This window comes from Dendrobates tinctorius, unplaced genomic scaffold (genome assembly GCF_039654945.1).
Source record: "Dendrobates tinctorius isolate UK_male_01 unplaced genomic scaffold, ASM3965494v1 ptg000223l, whole genome shotgun sequence".
NCBI classification, from domain to species: domain Eukaryota; kingdom Metazoa; phylum Chordata; class Amphibia; order Anura; family Dendrobatidae; genus Dendrobates; species Dendrobates tinctorius.
In genome coordinates, this window is record NW_027361890.1 from 21216665 (window position 1) to 21234362 (window position 17698).

The following is a 17698-nucleotide window of genomic DNA, read 5'->3' on the forward strand; positions in this document are numbered from 1 at the left end:
ACCAGGTCAATACCTGCCAGGACTGATGCTCACGTGACTGCTAGTCCGACCACGCCTTCTTCTGTGATAAGCAGCTCACGGTCAATAGAAAATGTACATTGAGAGCCTGGTGTGGGCGGTGTTATGATGAGTCACCGAAGAAGGAAAAAACAAAATACCAGCTAAGTCCAGAAAAACCAGAGAGGTTGGCAGCTATCGGATTGCAGACCCCTGGACCTATCCACAACAACTAGCAGTAGCCGTGGGGGGTTCCTACGGTGCCCTAGACCCCTCGATCACAGCCGGAGAACTAGATAGCCTAAAGACAGAAAGGGGAAAAACTAAACTGCCCCAGAGCAGACCCCAAAGCAATAGGCAGCCCCCAACATATAATGACGGTGAAGCAAGATGAAAACACTAACACAGATAGAAAGATAGGTTGAGCAAATGATGGGGCCCAAGCTAACTACATAGGACAGGATAGGAAAGCTTCTGTCTGCCATCCGCAAAAACGCTATCAAAATGAGCCAACCGACTGATAGGAAAAACAGGCCCTGAAGTCGCTAGGCTTCAAAAGACTATATCAGCACTCAGGTATATTCTGAAGACAGAGCAAAAGATCAACAGATCAGAGACAAAAATGGAATTCAGCTCACCCCCGGCCGGGGATGGCAGAACTCCCAAAAAACAAGGCAAAACAAAAACAAAACTGAAGAGTACAAAGCAGAGCAGAAAAACTTAGCTTTGAGATGCAGGAATCAGACTGGTCTCCAAGAATCCAGCAGGAAAATCACCAGCCAGGAAGAAGGGCGTCGGCAGCCTTATATCCAGTCCTCAATTCCAGCCACCCAGTCATCATCTAGCTGCCCAGGTGTTTGATAATCAGCCTTACTACCTTCCTTCACCAGAGGAGGGAGTTCATCAGACCTCAATAGTGAAGGGAAAAATGAACTCACAACAGGGCGGGTTTACTGCTCCACCCAGTAAACTAAGTGACACATCGTCGGATTCATAGTCTCTTTTCCTACATTATACTGCTCTCAGATGAGGTAGCAAAACTCTGGTGACAAATTCCTTTTAAATAGTAGAAGGCCAAACTGGCAGTGGTTCCCACTCTCTCAGATGAGCCATTCAACAGGATGGATTGCAAGTAACAACAGAAGTTCACTTTGTAGGGGCATTACTATTTGGGGTGCGACTGAGGCAATACTATAGTGTGGGGGCTAGAAGGGCAATATATGGAACCATATGGAGCACAAAGTAGTGCACTTTTGATGTGTTGAATACCATTGAGGCACTATTACTGTAGTCTGGGCCCGATGACGAAGAAAAGGGAAACGGAATGACTCACTTGTAATGTGTCTACATATTGTCCCTAAATAGAATCTTTACAAAGTGACTGCGAAGACCCCGGGAGAGATTAAGATAATAAACAATGTTTAAGAGGGGGCGATTCACTCAATATTTTAGAATATCGAATGTGTTAAAAGAATACTGAACAAAATGCTGCTTGGTAAAAAGCGGGTAAGGGTATTGCTTCCATAGAAGACACTACTCACGAACCAAGACCAGACTGTGCACCAACTATGGTTTCTCTATTTCTTCACAATCTACACCGGCCAAACTGATATCCTCTGTATGGGGGAAAGTCACTATCATCCCTGAGATTTTCTCCAGAACATCAACATTATGTGACCCATTTGCCTGAAATGATTCATTACTCAAATAAGCTGGTAAGATGCTCGGTGCACCCTTGGCCTGGCAAAATGGGTCTGTGCACATTCCAACCGCATTGTACTCATAGCTATGACTCCCTCTTCCTTGATTGACAGCGCTGGCTCCTATGAACATGCACCAAGCTACTTAGCCACACCCAGGGTGCACCAAGGATGTCATTTGCATATTTGCTCTGTTTCACTCTTTCTCGGGTTTTATCCCGTTCAAACCCGACAGAGGAATAAAACATTGCATGTTCTGCTGGCCTCGGTGTGATCTTCGCTGACTTTCAGCGTTTCGTGCTTCCACTCATCTATATGAAGATGTAGACAGACCAGATATATTTTAGCGGTGTGCTAATTTCAACATTTCTGAAACAATGAAGACATCTTAATAGACGGCACAAAACCGCTGTGTGTAGGCACATCAAGGCTTCCTAGGTGGCCACCTGAATACTATTCACGCCGCTGGGTGCACGTGGGCTAATTTGGGGCTCTTCCAATACCGGCGACAGCAGCAGATGTAGACACAATCCTGTTTAGCAGAACTTTAGGACATGAAAATCTAATATTTTCTTGCCTTCCACAGAAGGAATGACATCATGGGACTATACTCAACGCTTTAGAGATTAACCCTCACCTTGCAATGTAACAAAAAGCAGCCAATCCTAGCACAAGAGGTCTCGGAGAAGAAAGGGGTTAAATTTAAGTTTCTGATTAGCGCCCAGCGCTGGAGTATTAGCGACTTAATTGTGGCCTCTTAAAATAATGCTATCACAGGGGTACCCTCAAGGATACAGCGTGCCAACTGTAGTGGAGGAGGAGGCGGAGGGAGAGAGGGAGAGCTGCTGAACATGAGATGAGCGACTCGTTTTTTTAGTAGTCCATGTGCCACACCTCCCAGGATACCCAATATCTCAGTGTGGGAAGTCTCCAAGCCAACCAGAAAGGCAGAGCTGCTCTGATCTAAAAGCGCCCCATCTCATGCCCCCTTTTACATGTCCCGCAACCGCAGTCATGGAAGTCACACTCTCCTCATTGTCCACACTTGGGCAGTACTGAGGTTGTGACTGGCACAGCTGACAGTGAATACCCTTACTTGTCAATCTGTCACTATCACCTTGAGCTGTTTAGTAAGTGCCTGAGCCAATCACATTATATCAAAATTAAGATCGCCTCCTCCACTCCAAAAACAGCATTAGATTTATCAAGAAACATGCCCTTTCCCCTGAGAGTCCTGATAAACAGCAGTCTTGTGATAGTGACAGGGCAGGAATGTGCTCCTAATGGCCTACTCTTTATTTATAGCCAATAGTCCATAAGCCGGGCAAACAGGGCACCACATTTCAGGCTGACATGACTATACATCATTTTCTATTCTTGTAGAAAATGAAAGATTGTTGGCCGAACCACTGGGGCACCAACATGGCAAGGAGTTTGCTCACCTGCTTTACGAGTCAGAAACACTTTTCGCTGGGCACTTTGGTGTGCATTCAGAGAGTTAAAGGGAATCTTTCACCCCATTTTTGGACTATCAACTGCCGGCACCGCCATCAGGGGCTTATCTACAGCATTCTGTAATGCTGTAGATAAGCCCCCGATGTAACCTGAAAGGGGCGGTCCGGGTCCGGTTTTGGTGCGATGGGTGTCATGGTCCGATCCGGCGCCTCCCATCTTCTAATGGTGACGTCCTCTTCTTTGCTTCCCGTCGTGGCTCTTGCACAGGCACACTCTGCTCTCCTCTGTTGAGGGCAGAGCAGAGTACTGCAGTGCGCAGGCGCCGGCCCAGAACAGAGAGGTCCAGCGCCTGCGTATTGCAGTACTTTACTCTGCCCTGCCCTCAACAGGACAGGTAAAGTATGCCTGCGCTGGAGCCGTGACGGGAAGCAAAGGAGAGGACGTCATCGCTAGAAGATGGGAGGTGCCGGACCGCGACATCCATCGGACCAAGACCGGTTCGCCCCCCGGTGAGTATGATATAACTTGTTTTTCTTATCTTTCAGGTTGCATCGGGGGCTTATCTACAGCATTACAGAATGCTGTAGATAAGCCCCTGATGGCGGTGGCCGCAGCTTATAGGCCAAAAATGGGGTGACAGATTCCCTTTAAAGTGGTTTTTCAACAATGAGAACCTTTCTTAGATATATTTTTGGGATCTGTAGAACAGGTTGAGTGACCGCACAACTCGTGTGATACTCATTAATGTTAGTGGCAGGACCTCAAATCCTTGCGTGCATACAAAGAGCAGGAGGAGCACACCTTTTAGAGTGATTTTTTTTATTAGAAATATTATCGACACATAAACACCATAGATTCACGATTGGGTTAAGAATTAGAGGGAGTCCACATCTTTCAATTTCATTGCTTTCCTGATGTAATGCTAAAAAATCTCAGTCTATGACGGGACCATGACATATGGCCTCAACCTGTATGTGACTGTGACGTGAGATCCCTTAAGGACTGCATACTAAAGGAAGTCATCCGAACCCGTCAGTACTGTCAGGATCAGCTGATTGTCTAATGTGTATGAGGCCCTCAACTCTCCCCAGAAAGATTATGCTGGGGGGAAGTGGGGGTAGAAGGATTGCCACACTGGGATTCAATTGCCATATCCTTTTCATTGGTGGGGTGATGAGCTGCTGCCAAGATGATATTTGCAGCGGCTTTTTCATAGAAAACACAGGAGTGCTTGGCTTTGGGAGAGTCGATCAAATGATTGGCAACAGCTGACTAATATGTTTAGCGGGACCTTTAGGGACAATAACTTGGAAGAAGTCAACCAGAACTGACTAGCCAGGTTTGTGATCCACAGCAAATCAGGTTTATACACTGAAGCTTTAATGATGAAGATAATTTTTGGGTTTTCTTCTCCTTTTGGTGAACAACATGTCCTTGTTCTTTTATACACATGTAGAGCACCAATATATTCGACCTTAGTCCTGTGTGTTATATTAGTGCTTGCCTGCTCATATCATTTCACTTCCATAAACCGCCTGGGCTCTAAAGTTAAGTCTAATAAAAGCCTGGATCTCTAGGAACGCTAGCTGTCATGTTCCTTTGCCCGGTGTAAACTTGGAGATTTGGGAACAGTCAGACTGGTATTCATTATTGGGACACCTGAGCTTTATACAGCATTTACAGCGAATATGTATCCACTGCAGGAAAACAGCACCCCATATACCCCATATCGGGGTCTTTTCTGGGATCACCTCACATATAACAACAAAGTCAGGATGATTAATCCTTTTTGATCAAATTCTTGTATATTATGGATTTTTAGACATATACTATTTCATTGTAACGCACGTTTACGGCATTTTATATAGGCGAAATGTCACGATAAAAAATAGGAATTAAAGACTCGTTAAATCTTTGTAGACAGTTTCCAACTCCAGCCCACACATGCAAGTGACAGAGCGCACTTACCCTTAATGCTGACGCCCAATCCCCCTGCGTCCTGCTTGACCACCCTCACTGTCCTGCGCAGGTTGACCACTGACTCTGGGACACCCCCTGTGGATTCGCCCCCATTCACTGCTCTCTCTTCTGGGGCCCCAGGCTCTGGCTCTGGAGTGAAGCTCAGAGTTTCTTCCCCAAGCAAAAGAAGTATCCTGAGCCAGCGTTCTCCAGGACTTCTGAGCTCCAGCAGCCCACTCCTGTGAGCCCTGGCAGGGGAAGCCATGGTCACTCTGCCTGGAGAGGACTGCTGGAAGGAGAGAAGCAGGAGGGGAACCTCTCAGGCTTGGGAGGGTGGAGGGAGGGAGGACAGGAGGAAGACCTCCCAGGGCTGGTGCTACACATACTGGAGCCTCCCTGTTATCCTCCCATACCCAAATATTGCCACCCAGTCCCACACCCACGCTCTGACACTCCTGGAGTTGACTTCTTATTCAGTTTCTCGATACAGTTTCTCATTCCCTCAGTTTTTTAGTTTCAAATTCTGAAGAACGTAGATACTAAAAAGCGGATGACTTGTAGGAAACTAATATTTCAGGTTTCAGTTGGCAGGAAATGGGCATTAATCTGGGTATGTTTTCATGGGCTACTATTTTCAGGCCACTAATTTTATGAGAAGGCTGCTGCATAGAACTCAATAAAATGCAAAGTTATGAAGTGTGAAAACTGGCATCAAAGTGGTGAGATCAAAGACCAACACTTAGAGACTTTAAGCCCTGGTTTAGTGCTGCGGATATATAGAAAAAGCAGACTTGATAGAAATGAGGTCAATTCAGGGCAATTTGGTGTGAGGTAAATGGCCTCATTCAGACGGCCTTTTTTCACATTCGAGCTTCATTCATATTTTTCAAAAAGAACATTTACCCACTATAATCTATGGAGATGTTCACGTGTCTGTGTTTTTTTGCAGACGTGCAGCCTCAATAAAATTGGAGCTATGTCAATTTCTTAAAATCCCCAACACAAACCTGGGGGTCTGTGAAAACCACAGAAAGCACATGGATGCCATCTGTGTGCATTCAGTGTCCTGTCTGGTTTTTAACATTTTAATGGGTAGAAGAAGCTTTGCCATTTTTTATTTTATTATTTTTTGCCATATAAAACAAATCCGTGACAAAATAATGATAATAAGGCTGAGTTCACACGTCACTTTTTTTTGCTTTTTCGCGGCGGTTTTAAACGCGCGATTTTGCCGCGAAAAATAAACATCCCATGCATTCCTATGGGATTCCGCAATGCTGTGCAAATGCTGCGTTTTTTCCCCCGGTGGAATCGCTTAGCGGCAAAAAACGCAGCATGCTCATTAATTTAGCGGAATCGCGGCAATCCCGCACCCATAGGAATGCATTGCTCTGCTTACTTTCCACATGTGGCTGTGCACACCATGAGAAAAGTAAGCAGAACATATGCAGATGGTACCCACGGTCCGGAGGAGAGGAGACTGTCCTCCGGGCTCTGGGTACCATATCCCTGTAAAAAAATAGAAAAAATAAAAAATATTGTTATTCTCACCTTCCGGCATCCGGCGCAGCCTTCCCGCCTCTCTCCATGCTCCCAGTGCCAGTAATCCTTTGCGAGAATGACCGCGATGACGTCGAAGTCTCGTGGGAGCACAATGTCTCGCGGTCATTCGCGCAAAGGATTACTGGTACTGGGAGTGGAGAGAGGCGGGAAGGCTGCGCGGGACGCCGGAAGGTGAGAATAACAATATTTTTTATTTTTTTATTATTTTTTTTACATTTTATCTTTTACTACTGATGCTGCATAGGCAGCCTCAATAGTAAAAAGTTGGTCACACTCATCAAACACTATGTTTGACGCGTGTGACCTACCTGTCAATCAGTTCTCCAAGCGATGCTCCAGATCGCTTGGAAAACGCTAGCATTCTGCAAGCTAATTACGCTTGCAAATCGCTAGTTTTTCCGCCGGAAAATCGTGGGAATTTAAAATGCGATTTTCCCGCAGAACGGAATTCCGGAATTTTCGCGGTAACATCCGCGAGAGGTCCGCTACGTGTGAACGTAGCCTAAGGGTGCAGTCAGACTGTCGCATTATTCGCGCGAGGATGACATCGCAGTCCTCGGACTGGCCTTCTCGCTCTTCGGACCGGAGCGTGACAGCTGCATAGAAATACATGATGTCACGCTCAGATCAGGAGGACCTGCCGGCCAGTCCATGGATTGCAATGCTTTCCTCACTCAAGTAATGCGACAGTCTGACTGCACCTAAAACTGAAACACTGACCAAACGTAGGTGAAAGTCCGGTCCAAAACATTGATGAAAATAGATCAGTTTTTTTCAATTAGGCCAGGGTCACACTTGAGAGTGCAATGCGAGAAACTCGCACGAGTCTCTCGCCTCAATACCCGGCACTGCCGCTGGCACTCAGGGCCGGAGTGTGTGGCTGTATGTCTTTCTATGCTGCTCTGAACGCTCCGATCCTTACCGCCGGCGGCAGTGCCGGGTATTGAGGCGAGAGACTCATGCGAGTTTCTCGCATTGCACTCGCAAGTGTGACCCCGGCCTTACAAAAGAAATCTGAGGCCGAAGTAACGAGTTAATTAACAAATACACAAGTATCAAACCATGGATAGAAATCAGTTGAAAAGTGATTTCAGGCATTAAAATATGCATGACAGTGTGAAGAAAAGAGACTTTCATCTGCATGAATATGTAACTAGGGTTTTGAAAGGGTTAAATGACCTTGGTCCACTGACTTCTTGCTATACATAGACAGGAAGGAGAGCCCTGCACAGAATACTGATGAATCCATCTGGGCCTGAAACTGGCATCAGAGTGAGTAATGAGGTCATTTCATTCTGTTCTAGCAAAGGGTTAAATAGCTTTGACCGTGTCCTCCCTGTGATAGGGGGAAATCTACCTGGGGTAAAGAGGGAGCAATGTGGGACTCACTGTTTTTAGAAGAACTCTGGGTTTCACTTTTTATGGGCACACAAGCCATTGATGGGAGAACTCTGACTAGTACGGTCGGGAGGGGTTAGCTGGCTGTCACCATTAAGGGGCACTTTTGATGTCACTGTTGGTTTATAGGGGAAATCAGATTATCACTGGTTGAGGGAATAACACTTGTTGTCACTGCTAGGTACTGTCTTGCTGTTACTGTTAGAGCTCATGGAGACATCCATGCCAATTGGTCCAAGCACTGACCGCTAATGGTAGCCCCCCCTGAAGCGCAGATGTAAGGGGGAGCTCACAGCAACACAAACCCTAGCTTAATTTTATATGGGTATTAGGTTTCTGTTAGGTTTTGGTTTTTAAGAGTTAATTCCTTCATATGAGGGAAGGTGAAAAGGTCAAGCAGTAAGCCACATCCACAGCAGGTTACTTCCACTTTTAGCTGGTGGGTTTTGGCGCTCTTTTTCATGGTTTTATTTGGCTGCTTTGAAAAAGACCAGGAAGAGAAAAAAGTATAAAAATCTGAGGTGCTGCCGGTTATCTCATTATCCTGTCAGAAGAACGACGATCCCACCCTCCCTCCCCCTTTTTACTGTTTATCTCCTTTGTTGTGTTGTTTTGAGGGAAAATCGCCCAGCTTTCTGTGTGGATTGGTTTAGTATTAGGATTAATTTATTGGTCTATTGGTTATTACTTTATTAAATCTTTTAATGGACTTTTCAGTTAGCCTAAATAAACACCACGGCCATTATTCTTCCACACTATGGTGTCTTTTTTTTTACTATTTTATTTATGGGTTTTGTGTTACCATGCACAGGATGATGGCCATGGCTCTCCAGACCAGAACATGACAGCGTCATAGAAATATATGTACTGGCTGTAGCCACTGCAGACATTGAGGGCCGAGATCCACGGACGTCTCAATGAGGCCTAAGAACTGACTGTCAGCTGTCACTTTTATGGAGGCGCTCCGGGTGAAAACTGACATTCACAACTGGTATATAGGGAAACTGTCGATAAGGGGACTCTTCACTGTTAAGCATATTTGTTTAATAAGGTACTCCGACCAGGGCGGACATATCATTGGGGGAATTGTGCATTATGATGGGTTATTGGACTGCAAAGGCCCATACACTGTTCTGGCACAGGGGCGCTCTTCTGTTTGTGTCCACCAGTGACTCCGACTGTTACAGTATTTATATATTTGTCAGAAAATCCCATTAGTAATGTCAATGGGCAAATGGGATTTTTTAATCTATCGCCATTTTTAAGAGTTATGGTCAAGATAGGAATAACTGTGTCTAGGTCCCAGACAGTGTATAGCAACTACATGGTGAGCTCCACGGTTTGTGTAACTCTCATAGAAATGAATGGGAATTACAGAAACAGCATAACACAGTGACCTGTGACGGTTATTGAACTGCTGAGATGAGGTAAGAGCGTAGCTCAATGTGCCACTTTGTTAGGTCATGTTCACACGTTCAGCATTTGGTCAGTATTTTACCTCATTATTAGTAAGCCAAAACCAGGAGTGGGTGATAAATACAGAAGTGGTGACATGTTTCTATTAGGCCATGTGCACACTGTTCAGTATTTGGTCAGTATTTTACCTCAGTAGCTGTAAGCCAAAACCAGGAGCTGGTGATAAATACAGAAGTGGTGACGTGTTTCTATTAGGCCACGTGTACACATTCAGTATTTGGTCAGTATTTTACCTCAGTATCTGTAAGCCAAAACCAGGAGTGAGTGATAAATACAGAAGTGGTGACGTGTTTCTATTAGGCCATGTGCACACTGTTCAGTATTTGGTCAGTATTTTACCTCAGTATTTGTAAGCCAAAACCAGGAGTGGGTGATAATACAGAAGTGGTGACGTGTTTCTATTAGGCCATGTGCACACGTTCAGTATTTGGTCAGTATTTTACCTCAGTATCTGTAAGCCAAAACCAGGAGTGGGTGATAATACAGAAGTGCTGACTTGTTTCTATTAGGCCATGTGCACACATTCAGTATTTGGTCAGTATTTTACCTCAGTAGCTGTAAGCCAAAACCAGGAGTGGGTGATAAATACAGAAGTGGTGACGTGTTTCTATTAGGCCATGTGCACACGTTCAGTATTTGGTCAGTATTTGACCTCAGTATTTGTAAGCCAAAACCAGGAGTGGGTGATAAATACAGAAGTGGTGACGTGTTTCTATTAGGCCATGTGCACACTGTTCAGTATTTGGTCAGTATTTTACCTCAGTATCTGTAAGCCAAAACCAGGAGTGGGCGATAAATACAGAAGTGGTGACGTGTTTCTATTAGGCCATGTGCACACGTTCAGTATTTGGTCAGTATTTTACCTCAGTATTTGTAAGCCAAAACCAGGAGTGGGTGATAAATACAGAAGTGGTGACGTGTTTCTATTAGGCCATGTGCACACGTTCAGTATTTGGTCAGTATTTTACCTCAGTATCTGTAAGCCAAAACCAGGAGTGAGTGATAACTACAGAAGTGGTGACGTGTTTCTATTAGGCCATGTGCACACTGTTCAGTATTTGGTCAGTATTTTACCTCAGTATCTGTAAGCCAAAACCAGGAGTGGGTGATAAATACAGAAGTGGTGACGTGTTTCTATTAGGCCATGTGCACACGTTCAGTATTTGGTCAGTATTTTACCTCAGTATCTGTAAGCCAAAACCAGGAGTGAGTGATAAATACAGAAGTGGTGACGTGTTTCTATTAGGCCATGTGCACACTGTTCAGTATTTGGTCAGTATTTTACCTCAGTATTTGTAAGCCAAAACCAGGAGTGGGTGATAATACAGAAGTGCTGACTTGTTTCTATTAGGCCATGTGCACACATTCAGTATTTGGTCAGTATTTTACCTCAGTAGCTGTAAGCCAAAACCAGGAGTAGGTGATAAATCCAGAAGTGGGGACGTGTTTCTATTAGGGTGTGTGCACACACTACAGATTCTGCTGCGGATCCGCAGCGGTTTTGGTCCTGCGAATCCACAGCAGTTTCTGCTGCGGTCTACAGTACCATTAAAATCAATGGAAAATGAAAACCGCTGTGGAGACAGTGCGGATTTTTCCGCGCGGATTTGCTGCGGTTTCAAAACCGCAGCATGTCAATTCTTTGTGCAGATTCCGCTGCGGTTTGGCACCTGCTCATGGCAGGTGTTAAACCGCAGAGGAAACCCGCAGGCTAATCTGCAGAAAAACTGCAGGTCTTTTGACCTGCGGATTTACCTTCAGTTTTTGTCAAATCCGCGTGGATAAATCCGCAGGACAATCCGTAGCATGTGCACACACCCTTATATTTTTCCTCTGATTGTTCCTCTCCTGATTTTGGCATGGGTATGTTTGGTTAGGATATGGGATAGATAGATAGATAGATAGATAGATAGATAGATAGATAGATAGATAGATAGATAGATAGATAGATAGATGCTATTTTGCATGCATACCAACTTGACTCCAGCTCCTTTCTTTCAGATTAGCTTTAGGTTTCTGCATTTAGCAGGTAAGGGTGAGGTCTCCTTTTCCTTTGAGCTGGATATCACATTTGAAAAGCTCCTCACTAACTGTGTGTCCATGTTTGGGATCCGGTCCTGCTAAGTCATAATTAACATCGGACATTAATAAGATGCCCGGTAAGGTTTTAATATTAGAGGTTAGGACAATTCCGAACTTGGGTACACCTTGACATTGGCGGGGGATGGCTTTTACGCTTTTTTTTAAATCAAAAACAGTGTTTACTAAGTACCCAATGCATTATTGCTTTTACTTATTTACTTACAGCAGGGTATTTTTTTAATATTTTTTTTGTTTCTGTCTTGGGTTTTGTTCGATTGCCCTAGTAGGGTGGCAATAGAGGTAATGGGATTATGGAGTTGATGTCACCTGTGTAATGTCCGCTGAAATCAAGCCCATGGGTTAGTAACGGAGCGGCGTCTACCAGAACGTTCTCAGAATGAGGTCCAATAGGGTTCCTCGCAGCCAGCGGCAGGCAGGAGCAGGAGAATTTCCATGTCTGCTGCTGACAGTGAGTGAACTATGAAGTCTCTTTCTGAGAACTTTCTCAGAACAAGACTCCATAGGATTCGATGGGTGTCGTGGGACATTTCACTATTGGTTTACCATCAAAACTTCCTGGATTTATTTCTAATTAATAAATGGGTAAAAGAGGGAGTGTTGGGGAGTCTTTATTTTAAGTAAAGTATTTTTTTCCTGTGTGACTTATTTTTTTTTAACTGCTCAATTACAGGGTTAGTAATGGGAGTGTCAGATAGACGCTGCCCCATTACTAACCTCTGGCCTTGATGTCAGCGGACATTACATAGCTGACATCAACCCCAAAATATTACCCCGCATGCCAATGCATCTGGGCAAGTGGGAAGAGTCGGGCAAAGGACCAGAATTGACGCATATAATGGACGCACCTCTTCTGGGGCGGCTGCAAGCTATTTTTAGGCAGGGGAGGGACAAATATTCATGGACCCTCCCTTACCAGCATGAGAATACCAGCCCCCCAAACTGTCTGCTTTACCTTGGCTGGTTGTCATGCCGTTTTTATTTATTTTTTTATGGCGTGGCAGCCCCTTTAGATTTTATAACTAGCTGAGATAAATCATACAGATGAGGGCTGCAGCCCACAACTGTCTGATTTACCTGCACTTGTTATCAAAATAGAGGGACCCGACATCATTTTTTTTTCTTTTTACATACTGCATTGGGAAATCACAGTCAGTGACTGTGATGGGGCCGGAAGTGCCCACACCAGAAAAGCTTGTTGATTGACTACGCTAAATCCTTTCAAAAAGCTTTGTTTGGGCTGCCAAAATCAAACAGTAAAATGGACTTCCATAAGAAGTCTGTGTTCAGAGTCCTCGCACGAACCCAGAACTTTACCCATCACTAGTCAAAGGCCATAATGAATATGTTTTCTATCTGCAAAAAATATAAAGGATAGTTCATGTATGCAAAACTCAGATGTGCGTATGAGACCTAAACCTGTGTGAATAAGGACTGAGGAGGACCGGATCCCAAACATGGACATAAAGTGAGGAGCTCTTCAAATGTGATATCCAGCTCAAAGGAAAAGGAGACCTCACCTTTACCTGCACTAAATGCAGAAACTTAAACCTGTCAAGTGCAGAATCGGTATTTACTTGTGAATAGAGTAGTAATCTGCAGGTAAGTAGCATTTCAGCCATGACTGGCTGCCTTACTAAAGCAGAAGTTACAAGCTGAGAAATTAATATTCTCCCTGCAGCTGCTTGTCATCGAGGTGACGGAAGAAGCATCTACAGTCACCACTTAATATATAGTGAAAACATTAACTTATTTCCAGCTTGGCTACAGTCAGTTCACACAGCACCGCTCTCTGTACTGTGCAGTAAGCACGCCCTGGCACCTTGGCGATAGATCGCTGTGCACAGATCCACTGCAAAGCCGGCTGTCAATCAAAGTGCCATGGCATGCTTACAGCACAGTACAGAGAGCGGTGCTGTGTGCACTGACTGTAGGTAAATAGCAATTTCCAAGGTGACAGGTTGCTTTTACTTTTCTCCCTGCAGTGGATTTTTATAGGGTATATCTGCAACAAAATCAGCACGTGATATATATAGGGTGGGAAGGATTCAAGGATCTTCCCCTCATGGCAGTATCTGATGATGCTATAGGTTTTACCCAGGTTACTTTTTTATTAAAGGGAATCTGTCACTCTATTTTTCGCCTATCAGCTGCCGGCACCGCCATGAGTGGCTTATCTACAGCATTCTGTAATGCTGTAGATTAGCCCCCGATGTAACCTGAAAGATAAGAAAAATGAGTTAGATTATACTCACCCAGGGGCGATCCGGGTCCGGTTTTGGTCCGATGGGTGTCACGGTCTGGTCCGGTGCCTCCCTTCTTCTAACGGTGACGTCTTCTTCTTTGCTGTGACGTCTTCTCCCAGCATCTGCGCACTGCAGGAGTCTGCTCTTCCCTCAACAGGGCAGAGCAGTGCGCCTGTGCTGGAGCCACGACGGGAAGGAAAGAAGAGGGCGTCACCGTTAGAAGATGGGAGGCGCCGGACCGGACTATCCATCGGACCAAAACCAGACACGGAACGCCCCTGAGTGAGTATAATATAACTCCTTTTTTTTTATCCTTCAGGCTACATCGGAGGCTTATCTACATCATTACAGAATGTTGTAGATAAGCCCCTGATGTCGGTGACGGCAGCTGATAGGCGACAGATTCCCTTTAATTTACTTAAATATATGGATTCTACAGTACCGACGCTCTTTTACTTATGTTTTATAGATTTCATTGAATTCATTACTGCATTTGTTTACTAGCAATGCATACTATGTATAAATTAGCTAAGAGGGTTGTTCCCTTTCAGAAAACTTTCTTTCACAGGATGTGGTAGCTATGAAAAAAACAAACCAAGTAATGCTTACCCTCCCCTGGTCCAGCGCCACCTCTCCTCTGCAGCCCTGGCCTCTATTTTTTGGCTGAAATGTTGATGTCATATAAGCGTTGCAGTCATTCAGCGAGTTCAGCGACTCATGCCATCTACACGGGCAAAGTTACTTTGCTGATTTACTGCAGCATGTTGACGTGACGTCAACACTGCAACCTAACAGAGACCTGGACCGCATCGGACAGCCAGTGCTGGACCTGGAAGGGTAAGTGATATTTGGTTTTATTGTTTATTTTTTTTTACAACTACTGCAACCTATGAACAAAGTTTTCTGAAAGGGGACAACCCCTAATTTTTGTATAATGTACAAGAAGAAATGCGGGTGTGCTGCGTTGCTGGTAAGGAGATCACAGGGTTCAAATGAATAGAAATAGATTGTAGTTTATTCCTAACGCATTTCTAGGTCGAAAGGACCTCTTCTTCAGGGGAACCACAATAAAGATCATAAGTTTCTTTATTGTGGTTCTCCTAAGGAAAAGGTCCATCGAACTTAGAAATGCGTTGGGAATAAACGCCAATTTATTTCTATTCATTTGAATATGACCCGAGTGTCAGTGCTCTGTGCTCCAATCCTCTTGTATGAAAGGATCGCTGCACAGGAGCGGAGGAGATGGAGAAAACATTTCTCTATCTCCTCCATGACCGTATATCGAACTGCACTGGGATGACATCTGAGTTTCACTCGCACCCATAGAAGTAGAATTTTCATTCATTTTCATTTTGGTCCATGTGTCTCGTATGAAAAAAAATCCAATCTTTTCTTACCCATTAAACAGTACAAAGCAGACAGTGCTACGATGGCAAACACACGGCCATTGACTTACATGGGAAAGTTTGATCCGCAACAATGGCTTTGTCTTTCTTTGTTCTGGGTCCTTTTGCAGACAAAAAAATTAACAAGTAAACATCCCCACAGACTAGGAATAGGTGAATCTATTCTATTATTTCTAAGCACTGTTTTTCAGTGATTCCTTTGTATCCCCGTTCATACTGCACCCACACACACAGAACTGATACACCATTTGAAAGGTAAACTTGCCCCCTTCAGCAAAAAAAAATAGCCAAACAAACCACACATCCACGATTTGATCACAAAATACAGTTTAAACATTAATTTTCATAAACCTGCAGTAAGGAAAAATGACCTACAGGTGGCACCACAGTACCCCAAAGCACACTACCAACACATTTGTATACATGCACTGCTTTTTCGGGGATTACTTCGCCCCACCACACATGTTACCCCATTTGAAAGGTAAACTTGCCCCCTTCAGCAAGAAAACAACCAAACAAACCACACATTCACAATTTTATCACTAAATACAGTTTAAACATTCATTTTCATAAACCTGCAGAAAGACACAATGACCTGCAGGTGGCACCTCAACCGGAAAACATTTTTTGGCCTCTACTTATCAAAACAATTTATTGTATTACAAATCTTCATATATAAATACCTGTCTGTGTTCATCAGCTCATGAAATACATTTACATTTGACCAGCTTGCTTTTTCTGAAATTGCCTGCGCCCCAACGACCAATGTGCGAAAATTTTGCACGGGCCAAGTTAGTAATGCAAAAATATGGGCAGAACACATACGTAAAAATGGACATCTGAATGAGGCCTCCAAGGGCACCAGTGTAGTGGAATCCATATTTTATGATTGTGAAAAGAAATGACAATGTGGCCCCACATTTTTGATAGTCAGCCAGGAAAAACCCAACAGCAGCAGACTGATGTTATTAAGATGGTAAGATGCATGGTGCACGTCCATACCCTCCTAGAAATAAATACCTGCGGGTGACCTAGGATGGATCATCACATTGCATGGCCCGCTGCTCAAGGTAACTTGGCTTGGTAACACACCTGATCCGCTCCCACTTTGATCATTTTAAAGGGATCCCAAACTGATCTGACTTGTACATTAAATGTATTCCAAACAGGGAAACCTGCAAAAGCCAAAAATACTCCCAAACAAGTAACAAGAATGAAAAAACCCTTTTGCAGACATTGTCCTGTCTCGCATTAATTCTACATGGATGCATGAAGGGTGACTTTCTTTGGATGGCCCAATTTTCTCCAGTTCGATGCTAATCCTGCCCATGTAGCATAATGGCTTCTTACATTCTATTATCTCTTTATTATGGCAATAAACTACTCATTTTGCTAAAAGCAGTAGTCACACAGTAGGGTGGAAGGCCAAAGGGGGTCAAGTATCAGCATCATCCATTTATATCATCCATATATGTGAGTACTTGCTCTGTTACCATGGCCCACTTTGTGGTAATAGGGCTATATAATGCATAGGGTGCAGGCTAGAAAGGTGATGAATGCGTCTCTATATGCAATTGTCCTTAGCGTTGTTCGGCCATAGAATCTTGCCGAAACCTAAATTCAGTATTGTGATGTACCACATCCTGACTTTGTACCCCAAAATGTCCATTAACAGTGTAGAATATGGAAAAGATTATAACATGTTATAATAATTTGTAATAAACATTGTTAATCTAAAGCAAGAATGAAATGAGCCTAAATAAACATGAAAAAAATTAAGCAACCACCTTATTGTGTTCAGCTTCTCCGAAGACTGATTTGTTCAATGGATACATCCTACAAACAAGCCCCATGTCGTCTGGTTCTGATCCTCTACTGAATCTATGAAGCCTGAATGGTGAGAAGAGGTAAAAAAAAAGTCATTTGTGCTTAATTATGAACAATTTGGCACAAGAAACAACAACAACAAATACCAGAAGACAAAAAAGAAAAGTGTCTTAAAAAACTCAAATCATGAATCAAAGCCAACATTTTTTTTAAATTTTGTGCAAAATTCATGAACTCCGTGCGTCATTTTGACAAATTTGGTACAAAAAAACATCATACCAGTAGTCAAAAAAAGTAAAGAAACTTTAAAAATAATCACAAATTATAAATCGGACCAATAGATATTTGAATCTGTAGAAATCTTTTGACTTCATATAAAAACAAGTATATGAGCCCCTGCAAAATATCAGAGGAGGATCATGGTGGATTTGAAGTGAGGAAGGACAGATGATTCATTGCTTTTTAAATCCCCAAAAGATCACTGCATGGCCTATAAATTTCTTTATGCCACTTGGCATTCTCCACATGGAGAAACTGTACCCCTTAGCCTTGCTGTTAGAGGCCTCTCACC

General features: G+C 43.8%; 1 protein-coding gene across 2 annotated transcripts in view; it reads right to left on the reverse strand.

The window, feature by feature from the left end:
- Positions 1–17190, reverse strand: part of SNTA1 (syntrophin alpha 1) — a 138206-nt gene extending 121016 nt beyond the window's left edge. The window contains exon 1 of one of the 2 annotated variants that reach the window (XM_073555386.1): positions 17088–17190. Coding sequence is in view for 1 of the 2 variants with exons in the window: in XM_073555385.1 (XP_073411486.1) it covers positions 5121–5376 (256 nt within the window). In the remaining variant the exon portion in view is untranslated. Of the gene's footprint in view, positions 1–5120; positions 5454–17087 lie in introns of those variants that run through there. The other variant, XM_073555385.1, reaches the window with a different exon arrangement.
- Between the last annotated feature and the right edge of the window lie 508 nt (positions 17191–17698).